Source organism: Amphiprion ocellaris, chromosome 14, assembly GCF_022539595.1.
Source record: "Amphiprion ocellaris isolate individual 3 ecotype Okinawa chromosome 14, ASM2253959v1, whole genome shotgun sequence".
Classification (NCBI taxonomy): Eukaryota; Metazoa; Chordata; class Actinopteri; family Pomacentridae; genus Amphiprion; species Amphiprion ocellaris.
Genome location: NC_072779.1, coordinates 1,441,365 through 1,460,453, shown reverse-complemented (window position 1 = coordinate 1,460,453; position 19,089 = coordinate 1,441,365). Strand labels below are relative to the sequence as shown.

Genomic DNA, 19,089 nt, shown 5'->3' with positions numbered 1-19,089 from the left:
ATAGAAGGAATAGTCTATTCTACTCTAAGCTGTGTTGGTTGAGATGACAGAGTGGTGAGAATTACAGCATTGTCACTGTTCTCAGCCAGCGAGTGCCACGCTCAGTCATCAGCGAGTCATTTCTCATCATGCATTGAATTTCTGCAGCCGCTGGAAAGCAGCTGTGACATGCGGCTGTCAAAGCTGCAGCTGCCTGCTGTCATGAGGTAATCTCTGCTCCTGTCAGCATGACACTGCAAGTAGAGGACACTGGCTGTCTTCTGCTCTTTCTCATCTTGTAGAGCATCTCTCATTTGGACGAGTACATTCTGAGATTTGTCGGGTGTCGTTTGATGTTTTTGAAGCAATTTTTCAACAGAAGATGCTGATATGAACACACAAACGTGTCAATATTGTGGATATTACTGTCTAAAAGTGTCAATAATCTGGATATTAATGTCTGAAGTGGCAATAATCAGAATATTAATGTACAAAAGTGTCAATAATCTGGATTTTAATGCACAAAAGTGGCAATAATCAGAATATTAATGCACAAAAATGTCAATAATTTGGATCTTAATGTACAAAAGTGTCAATAATCTGGATATTAATGCACAGTACTAATGCACATTCTGGATTTTAATGTGTAAACTGAGCCAGGTTTAAGGGCTGTCTCTGGTTTGTTACAGCTTTGGTTTTCTTCCTGTTGTGAAACTACTGATAAACTATTTACAGAGTATTGCACCTTAAAATTTTTAGATATTGTATACTTAAAAACATTAGAAATACTATTTCGAGTAAAGAATAAAAGTCTTGCCACCTGTATTCAATATTTTTTTAAATTAAAAGAAAAAAATGATAATTTAAGAGGGCTGGGTATTGTTGAAAGAGGTAATGTGAGAACTAATGTTAAATACAGCTGTGCTTCATATTTGGGGGTTATATTATGGGATGGACTTAGTGATGATTTTAAACTGTGTAGATCTCTGCTGAGTTTCAAAGAAACACTGGAAGGTAAAATAATTAAGGATTACAATGTAAAATGACTGACATGTGACATGATTAAGAAGAATAGTTCAGAGTAAATCTTGTTTTGTTTTTTGTTTTTGTCTTTTATTTCTTGTATTACTGATATTCTGGGTTATTTTATGGATTGCACAGGATAGGCACAAGAGATTGTTCAATTTTTTCTCTTTGTTTCATTTTTCTTTGCTTTTTTTGTGAAAACAAAAGACTGTTTACTGTAACAATGTATAACAATTCTTTGTCAGTTGAATGTACAAAATGATATTATTGTACTGTAATATTGTAATCAAAATAAACCATTCATTCACAATGAAGTCTGACAAAGCAAGCAACTATAGAAGAAGAACCAAGAAGTTTGAGCAACCATTTTACTGGCCCTTTAAAATGAAAATCAAAGTCCAGATGAAGTCCACAGCACAATCAATTACCTGTATCAGTACAACACTCAGTCTAACAGACCTGAATGGCTTCTTTCCCATCACAAAGTGGAACTTTTTCAGCATTTCCTGCCTCACATCCTGCGCAATCCACAACAGATCCATACAGATTCATATTTCCAGGCTGATGATGCAACATTTATCTGCTGCAAACATAATTGGCTCGTTAACTGGAAAATTGAGTTCTTGGGATCAAGAACACACACCAGCCACCCCTCCTCTGTGTCTTTTAAAAGACCAATTCTTATACAGCTGACATTTCTGTTTAATTTAGTAGTGAGGAAGTAAAACAGTACAAGCGTTGTACTGCAGCGCCACCAAGTGGGACATTAAAGCTACTGCAATAAATGACAAAACGGTAGCTGGAAATGTGTGATTATTGGGGAGAATCATGACAAAGCACATTTTTTTCAGTTTATACCATTCTAGTTTTCCATTTGCTTCCAATTTCAAGAATATATTTACAACTATCTGATTTAGTTTTATTATATTTTTGTCAGACATTGTGTTAAAAATGCTCAATATAGGCTGGACATGATATGAATACAGTTTGGTATTTGACCTCCATCCCATCCAACGCCTTTGGGATTTTTGCAGTAAAAAAAGCTTTCAGCCTAGTTTTTTTTTCTTTTTTTAAAAAAAAAAAACATCATCAGTGGTTGACTTCTTTAAAGCTCCTGTGATTGACTGGACAAACACTCTTCACACAGATCCCAAATTCCTGCAGAAAGCCCTCCGGAGTGCCGGCTGTTACGGCAGCAGATTCATGCTGCTAGTTTTTGAATGACATATCCAACAAGCACAACACTTCTAGTTCAAAAGGTCACATTTTTGTGTCAGCTAAGCTTGTTTATGGGTTAGAATGCAGCATTCCTCTCCTGTCTTTGTCAAAGAGTAAGTTATTTTGTGTTTGCCATGTCACTGTTGCACCATATTTAGAAAAATCAGAAAAAGTCAGCCTGGTGTTTCTGAATTTCTTTGTTAAATATGACCACATATAGAGCAAAAGCTACTCAATTAGTCGTGTAATCACGTAGTCTTCAAAGGCTCAAAACACTGCTTGATCAAATTTAAAAATCCATACAGACAGACATCAGAATGACAGAGAACAGCTGCTTATCCTGCACCGCCACCTAGAGGAGATCTTACACAACAGCAACCTCTAATTTACCATTAAATACATACCAAGGCTGTATCATAAAGACAGGATCACATGTACACGTCAACGTGCACAGATGGGTGAAAATCTGAACTCTTGACCCTACAGTGAGAGGATTTGGTGGTTCAGTTGCACCATGTGAGGCAATTAATGGGCACAGTTTGGGTCCACTTGTCTCTTTGGAGCAGTGATCATCAACTGGCGGCCCGCGGGCCGCATTCGGCCCGCGACTGGATTCCAAAATTGTGAGGATCAAAGAGAAAATATCATGCGGTCCACACTATTAAAGCAACTGAAAACAACAATAACTGAGACTCTTAACTATCAGTAATCCCCACCATTTATGACTCTATTTAGGCTACATTCCCAAATGAGGACAGACTCGCTGCACTGTTTAACGTTTATTGTTTCACACAGTTCTTTTTTTTAACATAACTTTTCCTCATGCCCTTACTTAACATTTGGTTTTTATTTCAGTCTCAACAACAAGCTTCAAACTAGTAGACTTCTCAGGACAAAAAAAGGAGGAAAAACCAACTGGCATAACTTAAAATAGCATGGTAAATAAATACTAACCTGGTACCAGAACAAAACAGGTTACAAATAATAAATAAACGTTAAGTGGGCTATAGCGATTTCAAATCACAAGGCTGAAATGGGCTCCTCATACTGCTTAATGGCTGAAGTTACATTTCCCCTCTGACACCAACTTTTTCACATCAGGCTTGGCCGATGTCAGACTTATGCGTAAACAGTCCTCCAAAGACTGGTTTGACAGTCGGTTCCTCTCGTGTGTTTTTATCGAGTTCATCTTGGAGAACGCAGCCTCGCAGGTGTAGGTTGAACCCAACATGGTGAGCACATACATAGCCAGCGTCTTCAATGTGCCATAGTCCTCGGGACAAGACATCCAGAATGCGCTCAGGCTTTCAGCACCATGGAGAGCAGCCTGGATTTCAGCCAGCTCGCTCTGAATGGACGCCTCGTACAACGGCATCATTTTCACCACGTTTGTGGAGAATTCTCCGCTTGGGCTGATGGTGAATGGGTCACACACAAATCCAATGACATCCCTGGAAATGAAAAAGTCATGGAATCTAGCAGAGAAGTTGTCTTTTAATTGCCGTCAATGACAGCTTGCTGGACATGCTCTGCCAAGACGTGGACACGACGTGCAGCAGTTGAAGCAGAGAGAGGCATTTGTTTGACAGATGCAATAACTCTGTCCATGGATTTGTCGGGGGCAAGTTCCTCCAGAACGGTGACCATGCTCTCCTTTAAAACCTCACTTTCCGTGAAAGGCCGGTTATGTTTGCAAAGCACCCAGACAGCCTGCAGAGATGCACACGTTACTCTCTCCTGATCAGTTAAAGTTCCAGTAATAATGCCATTTGCATGGGAGTAGGCAGATTTCAATGTGGCCATTTTTCTCTGACGGGCCTCTGACTGCTCAGGATATGAATCCTTGAAATTTGTATGTTTAGTGTTGTGGTGACGGCGCAGATTATATTCTTTTGCAACAGCAACAGTTTCATTGCAAATGAGGCATACAGGTGACGCATTTCGGAAGGTTGGCATGATAAATGCGTTCTTTTCAGTCCAGTCATTATTAAAGGATCTGTTTTCCACATCAACTTTTCGTTTCATGGCCTTTGAGAGTGCCATTTTACCGGTGTTAAGAGGCCTTTTCCTTTCACTTCTGCGGTGTTTGTTTTTCAAGTGCTCTATAAATAAAGTTGACTTAATTGAGTTGAGGCAAAATATCTCTATCACTCCTGGTGGTTGACTGTGGTATAGGTGATAGGAGCCTGACCCATAAAGGCTAAAAATGCCTTCAGTTTTGTAATGAAATGGAAAAAAATATAAATAAACATCAAATAATAATGTTATGCCAAAATTTGATTTTTATTTAATTTTTTTTTGAGGGTCCGGCCCCCAATGTGACTGTCCGGTAAAATTCTGGCCCTCTGACAAATATAGTTGGTGACCCCTGTTCTAAGTGATTATCTTCATCCTAGATTGAAACATTTGGTTCCTGATTTCTGATGATGGTTTGGTGAATATGAAAATGATGTGATTCATGGGCTGTGGCATCAGACCTCAACTCAACCCAGCACTTAAGGAATCAACGTGTTCAACAGCGCTCTCCCATCACATAATGACAGAGTGTCTTTTGGAAAAATGATGTTCCATCGCTGGGATGGTGGTTAGCACCGTCGCCCTGCAGCTAGAAGATCCCCAGTTTGTGTCCCGGACTGTGATCTTTCTGCGTCGAATTTGTGTGTTCTACTTGTGTTTTCACTAAGTTCCTCCCACAGTCCAAGGACATGCTGAGGTTAACTGGTGACTCTAAACTGTCCAAACTGTGTGAGTGTGATTGTTTGTCTCTGTGTGTAGCCCTGTGATAGACTGTTACCTGTCCAGGTGTCCCCTGTCTTCACCCTCAGTCAGCTGGGATAGACTCCAATTCTTTTCCTGGACACTCTGGGAGGAAGAGGACAGGCAGAGGAAAGTTAATGCTGCCAGCAGTGAAGGCTGACTGAGGCTTGTTGAAGCTTCCACACTTTATTCAAAACATGGTTATTTGCACAAGGCTTCAACAACACAGTGCTCCAGTGGGACATCTAGCGGTCAATAACACGAAGTGCAGTTTGGATTGTTTTGGATTTGATTCGCCGTAACTTTCTGCTGAAAAGGGGAAATGCGTTTGTGTGATCACATCTCTAAGACGGAATCCAATCAGCGCTTCCAAGATTTTTCTGTCATTGAGAAAGAAATCAAGCTGTTCTCGACTCCCTTCCTGATGGATGCAGAAGTGGAAGAGAGTCTGCAGTTAGAACTTCAATCAGCTAGGATCAACATCAGCTTCTCTCCTTACCCGCCTTCTAGACGTACAGAATAAAGGAAATAGAAAAGCCAACTTAAAGGAACAAAACCAGTGTATAAAATAGGATGTGGTTCAATCCAAATAAAGCTCTAAATATCAGTCATTAATGCCATTTTCCTCATGAAGCACCGTTAAAAGCAAGAACACAGCAGCTATTCAAATGAGACATCTGGAAATAGTACTTTCCTTTAAAACTCCCTCTACTTCTACTCCATCATCTGTCCTTGTCTGTTTAATTTCCACATATATTCCTCCTTTTTTTCTTCCATTTGCAGAATAGAAAATTGGTGATGTAGAACAGTCACCTTAGAAAAAATCCATTCTGTCTCCGTTTCAATTTGCACTTGATGCTTCTTTTTTTGCTACCTGATACTTAAGCTTCACGGTGGACAAAATTATATTTTATCAGGAACAATTCAGCAGGATGGAACACATTTAGAATACATCTGAGGTGGTTTCCTTCACACTCTGCAGCTCCTATTCAGTTTTGTTGATTGAAATTGAATAAACTGTAGGGTTAAATTAGAGAGACGGCACTCAGATGTTTTAAATGGTCCATCTGAGACCTTTATCAGGACATTTTAAGGTGAACAATAAATTATAAAATAAAATCTGTTTGTATTTCAGTCTCATGAACAAAAACTTTGATTTCATTGATCTCCAGTTCTCAAAGAAAGACAATAGAACCAATGATAATTAGAAACAACCATTTATTAACTGACACAACAAACAAACGGGAAACAACAATGATGTGACAAACAGACATGCTGAAAACTAGTCCATGTGTTTAGAACTTCTAGGGTAGACTATTGTAATTCCTGATTATCAGGGTGTCAATAAAACCTCTAGCTGATCCTAAATGCTGCAGCCAGAAAAAATAGATCATATTTCTGCTATATTAGTTTCTCTCCACTGGCTTCCTGTAAAATCCAGAATAGAATTTAAAATCCTGCTTCTAACATATGAAACTCTTAAAGACTGGTTCCATCGTATCTTAAAGACCTTATTGTACCATATTAACCTCCAAGAGCCATTTGTGCATCCGACTGTGCAATATAAATAAAAATGGATTGAAAAATTTAATTGGACAAGCCCAAAATAAGTAGTCACAACGTGTTTAAAAAGAAATCGAAAAAGAAGCCCAAAATTATTTGAAGGTAAAAAGTCCAAGGTGCAAAATCTTTAAACCGTAGTTTTTTAAGCCCCAAGTTACAAGTTCCATTCCAGTGACTTTCTCTAATACAAAAAGTTTTGTAGCCAAATTCAAATCAGCATCTAACCAATGTGTTCCTCTCAAAGGGTGGTCTTGAGCTTCACTGTCCAGCAGAGGTCTGAATAAAGAACTTTAGAACTTAATTTGAGGTGATTTCTTAAACATACAAATCCAACTGGTAAATATCTGATGATGAAAGTTGTAAAATCTCACTAAACATGGAACTAGAATGACATCAGACATGACATGCTTATCACACATGGATCTGGAGATATCAAAAAATTGTTTATGTGCATACAAATATAGATTTTCAGGCTATATGAAAGTAAACTTCTTATATAACTAAGAACCCAAGAATATACACTGAATAATAAGAGAAAAACAGGACTTAAGAATTATATATGCATAGCATAAAAAGTCTCTCTGTATCTTTTACTACATTGACAGAAACAGAAGGGGGTTTTTGTGTCTCATGTTCGTGTGTTTCTCCACAAACACTTCAGATTCAATGTGTTCTTTAATACTGGTCCTGATCAACCTGGTTTCACAGACTGAGTCCAGATGTTGGGATCATCACACCACTGATGGTGGATTTCCTTAATTTCAGGATTTAAAACTGTTGAATTCATTCCTGTGTAGAAAGTTCTACCAGGGAAAGATCAGGAGGTCAAAGTGAACCTCTTCTCCAGAGGTGTGGTTTTCTTTAGAATTAAGACTTTATGAGTATGATCAGGTTCTGGTGGAGGTAGGAGACATGCTGTTGTCTCCAACCGGCCGGTGATTGGTTACTCTGAAGCAAATGCCTGATATGCATTTGTTCCATTAAGATGTGAGTTTTGGGTTAGCTGTCTTCTGAATCGGTCCACTACCAAATTTACAGCTCTGAGAAAGAGTCTTTGGATTCTCTTGGTCAAGATGTCAGGTCTGTGAAATGAAAGGAGGCACAGGCTGACTGGAACGCTGCAAACATTCATGAGTCAAGAAGCACAGAACACTGCTCAGAGACGAAGGATAAAAAGGTGACACTGCATAGTTAGCACGGTTAATGAAGCTGGATCATGAATTATCGTTCCTTCTGGAATGGATGGGAAAGGTCTGAGCTGGCAGTAGAGAGTGAGCATAAGGTTCAAAGCATCGGGGTCAGAGGAGACTCAGACTCTGATCAGGGATTGAAAACGTGAGATGAAACCCAAAGAGACTGGCTGGGTCTTGAAAGTGCTGGCCGTGCTGCTCTCACCTTCACCTTTGCCGTTGATGGCGGACATCTTGACCTCGTAGGTGGTTTCTGGTTTCAGGCCAACGATGGTGATCCTGGTCATGTCTGTGGAAGGGAAAGAACAAGGTGTTTGTTGCATTTTACGTGCTAATGTTTGTAGAATGCATAAATCACCAATGTGGTTGGCTGCGTGGTCCAATAGAACGGTGCTTCAGCCATATTGTCACCACATTTACTCTACATTTATTTTGTCCAACAAAAGAAAACAAAAGACAAAAGAAAAACTCCACAAATGACTAATGATGAGGATCTTTCTTGGAAGCAGAATCTGCAACAGCATTGGTTTTTCTTCTCATATGCTTATTTTCTCTCTTATAATCTGCATAATAAGTCCACCTCCTGGTGTCTGGCTCGTTCTCCATGATCTCCTTCATGTTTTTATTTATACCATTACTATTTCATGTAGAATCCAGAAAGCCCAGGATATTAATGGGGATCCAAATAAAATATTAAGAGTTCTTCCTTTAGTTCAGATTACCTCCTCACTGACTGTTTGTTGGGTCATTGTTTCCTCTGGTTGTGCTTGTGTTTGTTTCTTTGGCTCCCTGAGTCTCTTTTCATGCTCTTATTGCATCCACTGCCATCCTTTGTACTACATATACTGAGAAACAACAAGGAGTTCTTGTTGTTCTGTGTCTCTTAGATTACATCTAACAATCGGCTCTATCTACGTCTCTCCTGAATGGAAAAAAGAAGAAAAAACTAAGACAGGAGGTTTTAAAAAAGAACAATACAATCAGGCTGTTGAAGAAACCAGCAGGGCTATGTACATATAAGAAACTGGAATATTCTCCTGATGGGATTATTCTCAGACACTCAGTCACTGCATTTATAAACAGGAACCAGAATGTGACAAATAGAGGGTTATTATTTTATCTGATGGAAGCCAGGGAGCACACCGAATAGCAAATATATAAAAAATGATCTCTTGTAATTGCTGTGGGGCTTGTTTTGTGGTTTGTTACTGGTTTCATTGTCAGAAATAAAGGCTGTTGGTGCAACATTTAGATTTACACATGCATATGCATGTATGTACTATAGAGAGAGAAAGGGTTAACGGTTGCTTAAAGTGTAAACTTCTATTTCTAGAGTGAAAGGATGAAGTTTTGTATTCAGAAAATGCTCCGTTTCTATTGACAGACACTGTTATTTCCATATTAACAAGGCACTGCTGAGATTTCAGTCAGGATACACACATATACACTCACTTTTGTCATAAAAAGTCATTTGGCTGATATCTCACTGTGCAACACAAAGAATAGTAATTTCATGGATGAGAACAAATTTGGGCAGTGAAAAACAGCTGAGGAGCATCTTCCCATTACTGGGGCTCCATTTATGTCTCAGATTAATGTCTCAAAGAGAAGAAGTAGTTTTAGAATGAACATATAAGTATAAGTGAGCGCTCGGGGAAACGCTGTGAATGCAGCTAAAAAGCAGAAGGCCACATCCATTCAGAACTGGGCTTTTAGCACCAACGTGGAACTTCAAAAAAACAGCCAGCTGCGATTTTTACAAGTTTGTTCTCTGCTGCTGCTGTGAAAGGTCAGATTCACGAGCAAACGCTACAGAGTCAACTCATTCAGCAAGTGTTAATTACTGTGTTGCTGACTGAATAAAGACGTGTGCTTTTCTGACATCTGAGAAAACTGTTAGCATTAAGATGTTATGTTTAGATTAGCTGTCGTATTAAAGCACCAAATAAAATGGACAAAACATATTACATTAAACAACACATTAAATAAATGTTCTAGGATATTTTTACATGTGCATCTCAGACTCACAATGGAGAGGAATGTCATTTGATTTGTGGAGCTCCAAGCATTGAGAGAATTATGCATTAAAATTATACCAAAAAAACAAAACCTCCAATGCAGTAAATGATTTTTTTAATTTTTGTTTATCTGCATGAATTCGTTCTGCAATAATTAAAAGCTGGCAGTCAGTAAATCCAAAACCTAAAAATAGAAAATAGTATTTATCTCACTAGCAAGTGCTGCCTTGTAGTTCATGTATTGTTCTGTGCAGCAGACTCTCCTAAAAACCACCAGAAACACATCAATCAGAGCCACTGCTGCTCTGATGAATGCCGTACACTCACTGGAAGCTGCTGCTGTCGTTACAGTAAAGAGAAGACGACACGTTTGAGTCTCTCTGCATCATAAATGCAGCTTGAATGTCTGTATTACTGCTTACTATAGACTCTATATATCTACTGCATAAAATATAGACTATGAAACGTGCTTTACAGGCCACAGAGAGGACGTGCAGCTTGGTGTTTGTTGGTGTCTCTACAGTATGGACCCACAGTGATGGGTGTGGTATCTACATCTGGCAGTACTGCTGTTAAACATGTGATGGCAGCCCTGGTTCACAGCATAGTGAGACACAATAGCCTTTTCATTGACACAGATCAGCCACTGGATAACCCAGCATCAGTAAAAACATTCCTCCAGAGCGTGTTCATGTGGGTTCCTGTGTGTTTTCTGAGGGGGAGTAGCTGACGTAGCTGAATGAGATATTTCTGGTAACATCTACTGTTGGTAGGTGGATCCGTGTGTTTGTTGTTTGGAGGATATTCTTGCGTGACAGGCAGCTCTCGGGCCTTGAGCTGACAGCAGAGCCTGTCAGCCCCTGACTGATACGTCCCACGTGGCAAACGGGACCAAAACCATCCAGATTTGTAGAGAGCCACAAACCCTCAGTGGGACGGGGATATTATCTGGGGCCTGTCACTGTCTGAGCTGACTGTCATTTAGGCTACAGAGTTCCACCTCTCTCTCCCCGACACCAGCGACTGTCATGTTTGGATTAGCTGTTGCTGCTGGGAGGAATGTGTTCTGATGTGGGAGCTGTGGTTCCTAAAATAACACCAACAACAATAATAATGATTAAAATGAATAACAGCAGTGAAATTTTAATTCCTATATGAATCCAAACGCTGCAGTATTGGTAATGTTGCACCTAAACCTTGTTTTTACGGCTGTTTTTAGTGTCTTGTGCCTCAAGCTGGACTGAATATGATGCTAATATTGTATTTTGTGCAATGAAAAGTCATGCTGCATGTAATACCAACACTTTCTCTTTGCACTGGAACCATTATAGATGACAGACTGTGGGTTACCTTGATACACAAAAAGGAGGATGAAGAAACAAGATGTGAAAAATGGATCAGAACCAGTTTATGCACAATGACTAAACTGGTAAATAGGGTTGCAATGAAGAATTATTATTATATAGATTATTTTCTCAATTGGCCATTTAGTTGTTTGGTTTACAAAATGTTAGAAAATGGTGGAAAACAACAATCAGTGTCCAAGATGAGAAAATCCAATGTCTTGTTTTGTCCACAACCCAAAGATATTCAGTTTACTGTCACAGAGGAGGAAAGAAACCAGAAAATATCCACAGTTAAGAAGCTGAAATCTGTCATTTTTAAAAAAATGTTCACTTCTCAAACATCAAAAGTTGCTGATCAAGAGTTGACAACTGATCATTTAATCAATTGATCGCTGCAGCTCTGCTCCTTAATGGATGATATTTGGGAACAGACTGAGTGGAGCCTTCATCTTTGAGAGGAAAGTTAAAATTAGATGTCATTTGGTGCCAAGGATTAAATTTAAGTGGTACTAAGGTGCAGCTGATGCAGAAAACACTGACCTGAGAGTCACTGAGAGTTAACCAGCATCCCTTTACATCCACTGTGTTTGGTTCAAAGTATATTTTTCAGGGCTTTCAGGGGAAATGTAGGTTAGTGGTGGTGACTGAGGGACTGAAAGACTTAATTTAACATTAAATCAGTAGAAATGTGTGTCACAGTAATCTGATGCTAAAAAACAAATCATAATAGCTGTTACTGTGGGGGAGGCATGAAGGCAGCGAGCTTTTTGTGAAGAGCGATGAGTGGCTCACCGTCCTCGGCGTCATACTCCCTGCCGGTCCATTCCTGCCCCAGCGAACGCCATTGCACTCTGTACTTGATAATGGGCACTCCACCCATGGAGACGGGCTCCTCGAACTCCACCACCGCTGTGCTGGAGAAAGGTTCCACTTGTTGAATTTCTGGCGATGATGGAACCTCTGCAAGCAGAGAAAAAATATATATTATTATTTTTTCTATTCTCAAAAGCTCCTTTTCAAAGCTAGCACTTAGAAAAGCCAATGAAAAAATAATGTTATCTTCATTTACAGATTCAGGATTCAATAAACTGATGTAATATAAGTTATGTGAACAGAACTTCAAAAAATCTTCATGACAATTAAAGATGACTGTGTGTTCCTGTAGCAGCAGTTTTCATATTTCTGGTTTCCTACATCATCTCTCTTTTTGTAAATCTCTAAACATTCTATCTTTGGATGGTGATCATTTGGCCTCCAAACCACAGGGTGACATTTACCACAGGATCATGTGAGTCATTCCTCTAGATAACTATCAGCCACTGAGTTCTATGACAAAGATCCTCTCTGACATCTAGAAGACGTCAGCAGAAATGATTTCATCTTTAGTTAAAATTTGCAATTATGACACCAAATCACAGCTATAGAAACTATTTTCTGGAACTATGGACCGTCCTGCAAGAAAATAGACATTTATTCATTTGACAAGTACTAAACTACTTCTTATTTTCATAAAAATATACTTAAAAATAATGGAGCAATAGGTAATTGGTATAACCAAATAAAGTGCAAATTGCTTTTTCATTGTTTATTCATATTATATGTGTCTGTTTTAGATATATGTGCATGTGAATTGTGTGAGTCTTTAAATACAGTCTTTGTGCCTTTAAACAGGGTGACAGGAAGTTCATTGCTCGATATGTGGGCTTTACCAAACTTTCCATGTGCTCGGGCAGGGAGAGGATCGCTTTTAAAGTCATTAAAGCAGCCCCAAAGTCTCTGGTCACCAGATTACTGAAGATATGTTCGGCATGCCTGAATGAGTTTCCAGTGACAGTTTTAGCTCACGCCTTGAGATGCACTTTGATTCATAATTACAGGGCCGAGCGACGGAGTCGGAGAACTGGAACGTCCCACAGAAGTCAACTTTCTTCTGTCGACGCTGTAAAGCTGTTTTCAATCTGTAATGATGATCATCAGTCTGGGAGCTGGGAGTTATACCCGTCAATTAAAGTCTGTTCTAATGCTTTTGTTTGCTTACAATCATTTAAAAAAAACAACAAAACAACAACTTGTCACACAGAACGTTCATGCTTCCTTCAGGATAATTGCTATTGAGTTCTGAGAACCTCTTGTGTTTCTGTCAAGTTAAATTTTCCATTTCCACACAAGAAAATCAGTCTATTGGGCAGATAATCAAATGATTGATAACATTCATCTTCCCCAGAAGATGCTCCCTTTTGATTTAAATGATTCAGTTGTTCACCTACTGCAGCAACATCACCAAACTTACTTTTTTGTTTGCTTGTTGCAAAATTCAAGTGCTTTATCAATGGCAAACTCAGATTACTGATAACATTTATGTTCCCCAGGGGATGAGCCCCTTTAAATGTCACTGACTCAATCTTTCATCCATTCCAGTAACATCACACCAAACTTTTTTTTTTTTTTTTTTGCACAATTTAAGTGCAAATATTTAAATGCTATTGCTGAAGCCCGTAACATTGTGCAAACTTACATGTGCTTTATCAATAGCAAAATCATATCAGTGGTAACATTCATGTTCCCCAGAGGAAGCACCATTTTGACTCAATCTTTTACCTACTGCAGCAACATCACCAAGTAATTTTATTTTATTTTTTGCACAATTCAGTTGCTTTATCAGCAGCAGAATCAAGCTTTGGGAATGTATTTAATCACTTCCTGTCATCTGTTTTGTTGTAGTGGATTCTGCGTGCTCTAGGGGTCGCTAGTGAGACTTTGTTTTCATCTTGTCTGAATACAGGCACTGAAGTCTCTGTTGCTGCTGGAAATTAAAAAGCATCCCTGGATTTTTATGTTGCTGCTAAAAGGCAAAGGAATAAATAAATGATCAGCCCATTTCTGAACGTCTGTAACTTCCTAGAGACACTCACTGCTGCATCAACCACACAGAAACTCTGAAAATGTGTCTGATCTTCTCATGATAAATCCATCTGTTCTGGGCAGCACACCATGACAAATTGAAATCACCTTGTTTTCCTCACACTACATGTCAAGCTATCTCATCTCAGATCATTGTGGAAAATAAGGCACCAAGACGTATTTATGAGGTTCTGTTTTGGTCTAAGCCAGTTTGGAGGGAGTCACTTTAGGCATGCTGATAAGTTCTGCAGCAAATAAGAAAGCAGAAAAAAGCAGCTCACAGAGCCCACAGGATATTACACAATGGCAGCACAGGGTGTTACCACAATTAATTCGACCACACCGCATTTAGACAAGGTCCTGAGCGACCTCCCACTTCTAATGGGACCAAAGCAATCTGCATACCAAATGAAGCTAACACAAACCAAACACAGCCCAAAGAAAATACCACTTAAAGGGCAGTTCCACTGTGATTTCATGATTTTTTTTTTACCTCATTACCTGTCTAATCTGTGCTGTGGCTCAAGTTTCTGCACACTGTCCACCTTTATTTCCTGTTTATACTGCATGCTGCTCTTGGGACTTCTCATCCACAAAATACCCTAACTCTAACCCATTTTTAGCCTTTATGGGTCAGGCTCCTATCACCTATACCACAGTCAACCACCAGGAGTGATAGAGATATTTTGCCTCAACTCAATTAAGTCAACTTTATTTATAGAGCACTTGAAAAACAAACACCGCAGAAGTGAAAGGAAAAGGCCTCTTAACACCGGTAAAATGGCACTCTCAAAGGCCATGAAACGAAAAGTTGATGTGGAAAACAGATCCTTTAATAATGACTGGACTGAAAAGAACGCATTTATCATGCCAACCTTCCGAAATGCGTCACCTGTATGCCTCATTTGCAATGAAACTGTTGCTGTTGCAAAAGAATATAATCTGCGCCGTCACCACAACACTAAACATACAAATTTCAAGGATTCATATCCTGAGCAGTCAGAGGCCCGTCAGAGAAAAATGGCCACATTGAAATCTGCCTACTCCCATGCAAATGGCATTATTACTCGAACTTTAACTGATCAAGAGAGAGTAAGGTGTGCATCTCTGCAGGCTGCCTGGGTGCTTTGCAAACATAACCGGCCTTTCACGGAAAGTGAGCTTTTAAAGGAGAGCATGGTCACCGTTCTGGAGGAACGGTGCCCCCGACAAATCCATGGACAGAGTTATTGCATCTGTCAAACAAATGCCTCTCTCTGCTTCAACTGCTGCACGTCGTGTCCACGTCTTGGCAGAGCATGTCCAGCCAGCTGTCATTGACGGGATCAAGGAAGCCAAATACATTTCACTGCTAGATTCCATGACTTTTTCATTTCCAGGGATGTCATTGGATTTGTGTGTGACCCATTCACCATCAGCCCATCCGCTGGAGGACAACACCACAATTCTCCACAAACGTAGTGAAAATGATGCCGTTGGACGAGGCGTCCATTCAGAGCGAGCTGGCTGAAATCCAGGCTGCTCTCCATGGTGCTGAAAGCCTGAGCGCATTCTGGATGTCTTGTCCCGAGGACTATGGCACATTGAAGACGCTGGCTATGTATGTGCTCACCATGTTGGGTTCAACCTACACCTGCGAGGCTGCGTTCTCCAAGATGAACTCGATAAAAACACACGAGAGGAACCGACTGTCAAACCAGTCTTTGGAGGACTGTTTACGCATAAGTCTGACATCGGCCAAGCCTGATGTGAAAAAGTTGGTGTCAGAGGGGAAATGTAACTTCAGCCATTAAGCAGTATGAGGAGCCCATTTCAGCCTTGTGATTTGAAATCGCTATAGCCCACTTAACATTTATTTATTATTTGTGACCTGTTTTGTTCTGGTACCAGGTTAGTATTTATTTACCATGCTATTTTAAGTTATGCCAGTTGGTTTTTCCTCCTTTTTTTTGTCCTGAGAAGTCTACTAGTTTGAAGCTTGTTGTTGAGACTTTGAAATAAAAACCAAATGTTAAGTAAGGGCATGAGGAAAAGTTATGTTAAAAAAAAGAACTGTGTGAAACAATAAACGTTAAACAGTGCAGCGAGTCTGTCCTCATTTGGGAATGTAGTCTAAATAGAGTCATAAATGGTGGGGATTACTGATAGTTAAGAGTCTCAGTTATTGTTGTTTTCAGTTGCTTTAATAGTGTGGACCACATGATATTTTCTCTTTGATCCTCACAATTTTGGAATCCAGTCGCGGGCCGGATTGGACAGTTCGGCGGGCTGGATTCGGCCCGCGGGCCGCCAGTTGATGATCACTGCTTTAGACTTTCATGTTATAACTCACGTCAGTGTCTGATCTCACTGGGAGCCTTTTAATGTTAAATATTCATAAATTACCAATACATTGTTTGTTTTTTCAATCAATTCATCACAGCATAACAGAATAATTCCATTAGAAATGATAGAGAGGTTTGTTCAGGAAATATTCAAAAGCGGAACAGATTCTGCTTCTGATGGTTTGATCTTTATCTGCTGAATAACTACAACTGCTGCAGACACAACATCTGATAATATTTGAAAGATGACATTAACATGATGAAAAAACATGTCTCTTTATGGGTCATTCTGCTTCAATACACCGGAAGCTCCACGCCTGACCATCTTCAGTTTGATTCTTTTAAAGAGGTGAACATTGGTTGAGTGTAAAACCTGGAGTCAGAGGGAAGATTAGTTTTTGAGTTAAAAATTCCAATCTGTGTCGTGATGTTTGAGGTGCTGGAACTTGAGAAATAATGTAGCTGGAGTCCTGGAATTGTGCAGGTTCACTGATTAGAAGTTTTACATGTTTTACCGACTATAAATGCACAGAAAAAAAATGGCTATACATGAATTTTCTCTAACATTTGGCCCACTGAGGTGGAATGATCCTTTGTGTGACAGTATAAATCATGACATAGACAGCAGGTGAAGCAGACCTCCAGGTAGCTGATGGTTGGCGTGTTGTAGACCTTCATGTTGGTGGTGTTGGCGTTGGGCAGCTGGAGGCCGTCTCTGAACCAAACCACTTCAGCTCCTGGATGAGCGTCCACCTCACAGCTGATGTTGGCCGGGTTTCCCTCCCACGTGTACACCGTCACTGAACCCAGGATCTTTGGAGCATCTGAAGGAACAGGAACATGTTTGGATCACATCATCTGAACCGTTCATTTCTTCAGTCTGGCTCAGCTGTGCAGGACTCAACATAATCAAGCCTCAGATATTTATCTAATCAGCTAAATATGAGTGGAATATTCACTATTAGAAGAGTCTGACGTCCATCTGACGAGTCTCTGCAACTATGATCATCACTAACTTTTTTTTAGCATTAGCATAATCATCAAGCCAGTCAAATCTCTGTAGGAAAATCTGGGACTGATAGGAACGAGTCAGCTGGATATGAGCTTATTAAGTCTTCTATTGCAGGGAAGCAAGGAGTGATTCCCTGAAGCTCTCTTATCTCTGCCACCAGTGAGATGCTTCACTTGGAAATCACTGTAATGAAAAAAAAAGATATTTAAAATGCACTCTCAAAGGCACTCGTCCCGATGCTGACAAAAACTGCAATTTTACAGAATGGTAAACAAATGCTGAGTGCAGTCTGACGGCTGTGTTTGGGTTCTAGAAATTCAACGTCTTTTTATGATATCCGTTTAAGCTTTACAGCCAAACTAGACTAGTTTTATAGAACACTGAAGTGCTCTTTTTTGCCTGTTTACATCGTGACAGAAAGTGAATGCAGGATGCTCAGAGAACTCCAAACATTTACATCTCATCCTCCCGTTAATTCCAGTCTAATAGGTGTAAAGTCATGAATCAGGAAGAGCACGGAGTCGACAGAAATAACAGAGCTGCATCCTCTCAGGTGATCCAGGAGTTTCAGTCGGTTCATTTCTGTCACTGCTGCTGCAGAGTTTCCTAATAAGAGTGCTATCATTCCTGCAGCGGAAGACCCAGTTAGAAAGCTGTTTGACATCCTCATGGAGCTGAATCGATATCATGTGGCCGAAGCCTTGATTTCTGACACCAGAACTGAGAAGTAAGAGGCTGTAGGTAGCGGCTGCTTCCCTGCATTGTTTCCCTTTTAATATATCTTGCTCACATGGCCGAGCGGTGTTGCTGAATGCAGTGAAGTCTGCTTTGTTTCCTGAGTGCTATGAAATGTTGCAGCCCCTGACACTGCCGGGGTTTTACTCCTGACCCCGGATCCTTGAAAACTCTGCAGTGTGCCGCTGCTGGGATTGATGGACACGGCCGAGTCAATAGATGCTCCATCTCCTGCAGCCCTGATTAGACTCTCACTCCTTCTATCAATGCTGCTTTTGGGTCTCATTGACTCACCACAGAGCCTGTGACCTGCCTGTTTGAGTTCTGCAGCCTTCCAGCCTCGTGGAGGAGAAATTATTGCCAATAAGAGGATTGTGTCTGCTAGTGGTGATCATGCAGATCACGTACAACAGAAAATCAGAGCAAAACAGCAAAGACAGAACTACCGATAGTATAAAATGTAGACAAGAATGAATGCAAGCACAGTACATTTAGTAGGAATAGAGGAATTTAGTGTCTTTTAATAAAAGAAAATTAATTACAGTTTATTTCTCAGTGGCTCCAGATATAAAGTACATGCAAATCTATGGTCAAGTGTAAATATATTTGTGCAAAGTCTCAAAAATAGAGCAGTTCACTGTGTTTCTCTGAGTGGTAAACACTGATTATATACTGTAGATATACAGCGTTACATATTATTTATGCATAAGTTGTGTATGCATCTAAATACTGGATGCAGTACGTGCACAGTGCAGGAAAATGAATAACTTGTGTTTATTTTCTAGATGTTTCTCATAAATGTTGAATTGTGATGTTGGCATTTCTGCTTTTAGAATTTTATTTTAATATATTCAAAGACTGAAATAAAGGTCAGACCTGATGGTTCAAAATACACATAAAGACATAAATGTGCACCTGGAAGTGACATTTAGTTGTACATAGTATTTGGTTTACATATAAATACTGCATAGTTCTTCTTCTACCTTGTAAATAAAAGATACTTTGGAAATATTTTGGTAG

The 19,089-nt window shown here is 39.7% G+C and overlaps 1 protein-coding gene across 1 annotated transcript in view; it reads right to left on the bottom strand.

The window, feature by feature from the left end:
- Nucleotides 1–7,920: 7,920 nt before the first annotated feature.
- Nucleotides 7,921–19,089, bottom strand: part of LOC111578539 (neural cell adhesion molecule 1-like) — a 34,856-nt gene continuing 23,687 nt past the window's right edge. Inside the window, exons 8-10 of the mRNA XM_055016975.1 lie at nt 16,962–17,146; nt 11,890–12,057; nt 7,921–8,022 (exon numbers count right to left, since the gene is read on the bottom strand). Coding sequence (XP_054872950.1) covers nt 8,017–8,022; nt 11,890–12,057; nt 16,962–17,146 — 359 coding nt within the window. The 3' untranslated portion in view covers nt 7,921–8,016. The remainder of the gene's footprint in view (nt 8,023–11,889; nt 12,058–16,961; nt 17,147–19,089) is intronic.